A 7,648-nucleotide genomic window follows, 5' to 3' on the forward strand; every position below is an offset into this window, starting at 1 on the left:
TGACCCCATCTCTCCATTGGGTATATGCCTCCCTTTTAGCAGTGGTAAGCTTCTGTAGAGTGATAGGGTTCACACAGGACCAGACATTGCAGCCCTTTGCTTACATAAGTCATTTCTCTCATTGCATTAGTACCACTCACATGGTAAACTCCAGCTCAGAGTTTTACACGAGGTACGTGAGGATGTCTCTGTGGTGACTGAGTCAGGCTGGGCAAGCATCTTCCAACCAGAAAACCCATGCTTGCATCATGGTCGACAGCTCTAGGAAGAGGGTGCTGGAAAGGTAGGAGACTATAACAACGCACAAGACCAGAGAGGGAGAAGCTTAGCCTTGTCCTTGAAAATAGCCAAGGCTGGCAACATCCCTTGAAGTCTACACAGGTGCATGTTTTCCACCGGAAGGCAAACAAACCAATTTTGGGAACATTAAACAACGACATCCAGCAAGATGATAACCATTACCGTGGTCTTTTGGAGTCTTCTTGTCGCCCTGAGTGAGCGCTCAATGAATTTCGTCAGATTGGCCTCTTTGTCTTTGAGATCTGTAAATGAGGGACACGGGTTCTGCAGAAAATGTATCTCTTTGTCCCCTGTGCTGAACGCGGCTCCAAGAGCAGAACATGTTACAGTAGGAAATGATCCCTTGCATAAGTTTACGATTAATGATTATTTATGTGGCAGTCATGTCCCGAGGTCATAACCCAGCTGGTGTACAACGACCTTCCAGCTTTGCTGTGCTTTACAGTTCAGCTGAGTGAGAAGTAGGCCAAGGATTGTGAGACAGCCAGCCCTCTTCCTTGCACACTAGTAGAAAGTGTCAAGATATGCTGGAGCAACCTCCTACCCACCTGAAACTTTCTTCCTCAGTTCTTCATATTTGGCATGCTTCTCCTCCAGCTCTCTCTGTGTCTCCTCTGCGACTGGCCTTCTCAAACTCAGCTGCTGCTCTTTTTGATTCAGACTCTTCATTACAGTTTCGATTTCATCCTTCAATGAAAACAGAGTTTAATTAATGATCCATCTACACATCACGGGTTATGTAATAACTCAGCATAGTAGAGAAAGACAAAACACCAGGAACTTACGCTATCAACTTGATCACACCAATACATTTCTGACAGTCTATGCAGTTAGGAGAAATATCTTATGGACCCAGACTTGGAAGAACTGTATTCCTTTTACCTTCGCCACAGATCCCCTGTGTGATCCTGGGCAAGTCATTCAAATTCAGACTTTAAACTAACAGCTCAGTTTCAAAATGCTCTCCAAAGGAGACTTCACTGTACAAGTCACTTAAGTGGTAAAATACTGAGCAGGACACCAAACGACCTTTATACCCTGACACTTAACTTCTGTCTCAGTCGGTGCATCTATAGAAGATGCTTAAAGAGCCATACTCTAGTTCTACTGTGCACATCACAGTAAAAACCGTGCTTCTGTGCAGTAAAATTAGTCTACTGCACATTAAGCTTCACGAAAAGAAAAGACCATGCACAATTGCTATGGTACATTTGCACCAGCTACTGAGCATTTATGAAGTAACTCATATTAGAGGTAGTAAACTTAATGCATAGCAGCAATAGTGCATTAATGCACTTATAGACATTTCCAGTTTCTCCACCAGCAAAAAAGAGTTAATCTTTTCTTTCTTCTGCACTTAGTCTATTTAAACTAACATTTTCAAATGGGATTGGGACACATGTCCCTTTGGGAATCTGGACTCACTTCCCAGAGACAGAATAAAGACTGGAGGCAGTTCTGATTTCTTCCCCATGATTGAGTCCAGGTTACCCTTACTCGCGCTAATAGGGAGTCAGGACTAAATATATCAACTGGTTGCAAAGTGTGTTACCCTGTAAACCAGATTCTATTTCACATGCAATCTAATCCAAGGATGGGAGAAGAGAATGAAGGCACTGAAAAACACAGCACAACAGCTGAATTGGAAACAGGTGTGTGTGAAGCATGGGCAATGGAAGGTAATTTGAATATCCAAAATAAGGAGACAGCCACTGTAATAGTTGGATAGGCAGCATGCACACTATTCTGAGCTTCCAAACATAATACAAAGTTATTGAAAGACAAGTTGCAAATTAAGGTGAACGTTTTGGTGAATGGTTGGTTTTCGTTTTACAGAAACGAATGGGTCCAAATGGCCAGGACACCTCAATATGAAGACAACTAGACTGAGTCCAGGACAGCTTCTGCTGCTTTCCTGAAAACTAAAGAGGACAGAGAGTAAAGGACAGAACAGATGGCAACAAGCACAATTGGAAGCTGTGGGTGGGGACAGTGGCAGCAGAGACAAGGCTGTGCCAAAGGAGGAGGAGTGTTGCAACACCAAAATGGCAGTAAGCATTGATCTGGTGTAACTTATTTATTCAGAGCCAGCAAACACAGTGATAAAGAGAGGGCTGGCAGGCTGGGATGTTTCAGACACTGATGATCAATTTACCCTAATCTGAATCATCAGTATTGTCAACCTGAGAGCTGAGAGTCACACAGTAGGGAAAGATCCCCTAGGAAGAGAGCATGCACTACATCCAGAGCACAGGAGAAGGGCCTGACCTTTATGACAGCTCACAAAGTCTGAAGAAGTATGGTTTGGTGCTGTATTAGGGCCTTTATAGACTAGGGTATATAGAACCAATTCAGGATTGCATTTGGACCTAGATGCATACTTGTTTACCTATTGACAGACACATTTTTGGCATGACATTCAGCTAGATCAGCGGTGCTCAACCCACAGCCAATGGGCAATATCTAGCACCTGATACTATGGCTAAGTAGAGACAGTCATAAAGCTCAAGACTGAATCAATTCAGTCTTTGCAGGTGAGTCTATATTGCAGAGATTCAACTGAGAAACAACCGGACACACGTTAACTTTTGATTCAGGAAATGCAGCCATATGTCCGCAGTGGTTTGGGCCAGCGCTACAGCACGGCTCTCTAGCATTTAGGCAGCATGGGCTGTGTGTTTGCTTTATCTTCCTGCTGCCCCTGTGGTCTCTGGGATTTGCAGTCCAGAATTACAGAAGCAGGACTGGCAGGGTTGCTCATAACTTTCTTTTCCTGTTCCCAGGTGCTTCTGGGATTTGTAGTCCACAGCTGCACCCAGCAGTAACTTTCAGTAAGTTCAGCAGGGCAAGGCAGGGCAGCTCTGTATTCAGGGGAAGGAGCATTTAACCCCCCTTCTCTGGCCCCAGACCCTAGCTGGACTTTGCCTATGGGGGGCAGCCCGAGCCTCCCCCCTCGCCCCACCCCACCCTGCCCCAACCCTTTTCTGCTGGAGCAGACAGCATAGCCCAGCCTAGGGCTACAAAGCATGCTGGGGGACTCTGATTTAACTTAAACCAGAAAGGGGTCTAGGATAGAAGTTTCATAAACCGGTTTCAGCTAAATCAGTTACGTCTGATACTACATTCAACCAGATTTATATTAAACTCGTTTCAGCCATTTTGAAATTGGTTTATGTGCACTGAACTCCTGTTCTGTTACAGCTGTAAACCAGCTGCTGAATCGTCACTTAAACCAGTTTATGAATAACTTCTGTCCCTAGCCAAAGTCATTTGGTCTACAGGGCTCCACACAGCGCACAGGACCAGGTGGAGGTGGCAAGGGGCACTTGGAGCCCTCTCCAGGCGTGGGACCAGGCAGGGGCAGTGCAGAGCCCAATCCTAGAATGCAGGGCTCAATCCAGCCTGCAGGCCAGCTCCATGCCCCTCATCTGGCCCACCAGGCCAAAAGGTTGAGCACCATTGAACTAGATAAATACAGGCACAAACATATGGCTAAGGTTATACAAGGAACTTCATTGATTTCCATGGGAGTTAAGTGCCTAAGATGAAAACCTCAACAATACTCACTTAACACAGAAATGCCCCAAGCTGAAATTCCCCAGTTCTCAGAGTGTCAGCACAGTAACCAAAGAGTGAATATGGGGTGACTCAATTTATCCTCAAATAGTTATTGATAGATGGGTCATTCTCAGCTGATCCAAACTGGAATAACTACACTGAAATGGAGAATGCTGACAACTTATCCCTACAGAAAATGTGTTGCCATATGTTAAACTCCTTGAGATTTTTTTTTTAAATGACACCTGCCTCCAGAACTTTTATGCTTTCAATTACTCTCTCTTTGTAGTCCTTGTATTCAGCTTCCTTTTTATCTGCCACCTCACCCAGGTTCTTGATCCGTTCTTCAGTCTGCAGAAGCTCTTTTTCAGCTTTCTTGTTCTGGTGTCAGAAAGCAAAATGACAAGCAATAATTATTTCTGCAATATGCTCTGACTCACCTGTAACCTTCAAAAGATCTCTGGGCTAGTGAACAGGGGTACAGTTTTCACTTAAAACACGGTGCCCACTGCTTTAAAACCATTATTAATGGACTAGCAAAGCCAGATCCTCAGGCTTTGAAATCATGATTTATACCAGCCAGCAGACCAGCCATTAAAGGTACTTCAGCAGAACCAGCGTGAAAGACAGGGGATTACGGGATTTGTTACCGTGTCAGCTCATTAACCTACCTTCATAATTAGTTCAGTCTGCCGTTTTTTACCAGTTTCAAGCTTCTTATTGGTGTCGTTCAGGAAACTCTCATCTGTTGTTGCCAGGAACTCTATTTGCTTTGTCAGGTGAAGGCGTTTCCACTCGAGCAGTGCTCTAGTGATAAATACAGAAAAGGTATCATCCACTACGCGACACCACTGCTGGCTGAAAAATGAGCTGCCAAGCAAGTGTCAAATAACCCAGCAGATGGTAGCTTTAATTGTGAGAGGTTCCCATCCACCACTGTGGGGCAGAGGAATTCCCAGGACTGAGGCATCTCTCATGGAGAATAAAGAGGAAGAAACAACATGGTCCAGGATCTTCAGTTCCTGGTTTTGTAAGGTGATGAGTTACAAGCAGCTAGGAGGCCTCCGGGCAAAAAGAAGCCAATAGAGGTACACAGAACTTCCTCTCTGCAAAGAAGACAAGTCCCTCTTGGGCTGGAAGAGCAGTAAGTCTTTAGCACAACTGAGTTGTGTGGACACAAAACTGTCCCTGCTGCAAGTCTTTGGAGTTCTGAGTTTGCTCAGGAAACCTCAGAGAAAACCAGGGGATGTTTTACTAGCCTCTTACCCATGAACTCCATTTATATTAACTAGCTTTTCCCCTAACTATCCTCTGCCACTGTGCATGCAGTTAAACAGACATGTGCTTCTTGCACATGAAAGGACTTTGGTTTCGGAAAAGGCTGCCTGATATCCTAAACCATTCACCAGCGCCTCCATGCAGGATGCAGGGTGCTGCATGCTGCCTCTTGGCAGATATCTAGAACAGGAAATTAAGCAGAGCACTTGTGATAAGGGACTTGCGGTGGTCCTCGTATACCATGTTTTCTTCCTTTCTCAAAGGTTTATTTACAGGCGGGATAGAGAAGGAAGGAAAGGCGCTCTATGTCAAGGAGCAATACATATCCTCTGCAAGCAAAATGGGGTCAGAGGAAGGGCAAGCTGAAGTGCTCTGGGTCAAGATGCAAGGGGGCCATGGGGAGAGGGATTTAACGGTGGGGTTCTACTACAGACCCCCCAACCAAGGGGAGGAGCTGGACTGGGAATTTTCGGGCCAGCTTGCAGAGGCACTTAAGGCAAGGGATGTAGTTGTCATGGGTGACTTCAATTACCCGGACATCTGCTGGGAGGAACAGTCAGCCAGGTCGGACCATTCCAGGAGGTTCCTGGCCCAGATACAGGACCTCCACTTAATTCAGGAGGTGCACAGTCCCACCAGAGGAAATGCCCTGTTGGACCTGGTCCTGGCCACAGGCGATGACCTGGTCAAGGGCCTCCAGGTCCTTGACCACCTGGGTAATAGCAATCATTGCTTGCTGGAGTTTACCATCCAGCACAGGGTGTCAAGGGCCAGCAGCAAGGCAGTAGCCCTAGACTTCAAGAGGGCCAACTTCAACGAGTTGAGGAGATTAGTGAGAGAGGCACTGGGGTTCTCAAGGGCAGGGGAACTCAGTGCCCAAGATGAGTGGTCGTTCCTTAAGGAGACGATATTCAGGGCCCAAGGGGTGATCATCCCAACAAAAAGCAAGGGGGGCAGGAGTGCCCGAAAGCCTCCCTGGCTCACCAAGGGCGTCCGGGAATGCCTGATCGCCAAAAAGGCGGCGTACACCCGGTGGAAGTGGGGGTGCTATCTCCAAAGAGGAGTATACCTCCTCTGCTCGGGCATGTAGGGGTGGTATCAGGAAAGCTAAGGCGGACATAGAGCTAGGACTTGCATCCAAAATCAAAGATAACAAAAAGTCCTTTTTCAAATATATAGGGAGGATGAAGAAAGCACCAAGAAATGTGGGGCCCCTGCAAGATCCTCTGGGCAATCTGGTGGTTGCGCTAGAGGAGAAAGCAGACCTCTTTACCTCTGTTTTCTTGGGCAGGGACCGGGACTTCCCCACCGTGATGCAAGATGGACTGGAGAGGAACACCTCCAAACCTCAGGTTGGGGAGGACCAGGTTAGAGAGCTTCTGGAGGGGTTGGACGTGTTCAAATCAGCGGGTCCAGATGCTCTCCACCCCAGGGTGTTGAGGGAGCTAGCTGGGGTTATTGCAGGGCCCTTGGCACCTGGTGCTCAGGCCAGGTGCTGGATGATTGGAAGGTAGCCAACATGGTCCCCATCTTTAAAAAAGGGAGGAGGGAGGACCCAGGCAACTATAGGCCCATCAGTCTTACCTCAATCCTAGGGAAACTCTTTGAGAAGATCATCATGGAGCACATCTGTGATGGGCCAGCCTCCGAGATGATGCTCAAGGGCAACCAGCACGGTTTCATTAGAGGGAAGTCATGTCAGACCAACCTGATTGCCTTTTATGATCAGGTCACAAAAGCCTTGGATGCAGGTGTCGCCGTGGATGTAGTCTTTCTGGACTTCAGCAAGGCCTTTGATACCGTCTCCCACCCCATCCTCATTAAGAAATTGGGTGACTGTGGCATTGATGCCTACATAGTCAGATGGATTGCAGATTGGCTGAAGGGTTGCACTCAGAGGGTGGTAGTGGATGGGTCATATTCCACCTGGGGAGAAGTAGGCAGCGGAGTTCCCCAGAGCTCAGTCCTGGCCCGTGCTGTTCAATCTCTTTATCAGCTATTTGGATGACGGGGTGAAAAGCACCCAGTTAAATTCACTGATGATACCAAAACTTGGGGTGAGGTGAGCACACTAGTAGGAAGAGAAAGACTGCAGCAAGACTTGGATAGGTTACAGGGGTGGGCTAGCAAAAACAGGATGTGCTTCAATGCTGACAAGTACAGGGTGCTGCACTTGGGAAGTAGTAAGCAGCAGCAGACTTATAGAATGGGAAACTCCCTTCTTGAGAGCACGGCGGCAGAAAGGGATCTTGGAGTCATTATTGACTCCAAGATGAACATGGGCTGACAATGTGAGGTCACGGTTGGCAGGGCTATCTGGACCTTGTTGTGCATTCACAGGTGCACCTCTAGCAGGGCCAGGGAGGAGATCCTCCCCCTCTATGTAACACTGGTCAGGCCACAGCTGGAGTACTGTGTCCAGTTCTGTGCACCCCACTTCAGGAGGGATGTGGACAACATTGAGAGGGTCCAGAGGAGGGCCACCTGAATGATCCGGGGACTACAGGGCAGA

General features: G+C 47.3%; 1 protein-coding gene across 1 annotated transcript in view; it reads right to left on the bottom strand.

Moving 5' to 3' along the window:
* Positions 1 to 7,648, bottom strand: part of LOC109320889 (myosin-8-like) — a 29,247-nt gene that overhangs the window by 6,893 nt on the left and 14,706 nt on the right. Inside the window, exons 9-12 of the mRNA XM_019551169.1 lie at positions 4,530 to 4,665; positions 4,108 to 4,239; positions 849 to 987; positions 463 to 542 (exon numbers count right to left, since the gene is read on the bottom strand). Of these exons, the coding sequence (XP_019406714.1) occupies positions 463 to 542; positions 849 to 987; positions 4,108 to 4,239; positions 4,530 to 4,665 (487 nt within the window). The remainder of the gene's footprint in view (positions 1 to 462; positions 543 to 848; positions 988 to 4,107; positions 4,240 to 4,529; positions 4,666 to 7,648) is intronic.

The sequence above is a fragment of the Crocodylus porosus genome, unplaced genomic scaffold (genome assembly GCF_001723895.1).
Source record: "Crocodylus porosus isolate Cpor-Errol unplaced genomic scaffold, CroPor_comp1, whole genome shotgun sequence".
NCBI classification, from domain to species: domain Eukaryota; kingdom Metazoa; phylum Chordata; order Crocodylia; family Crocodylidae; genus Crocodylus; species Crocodylus porosus.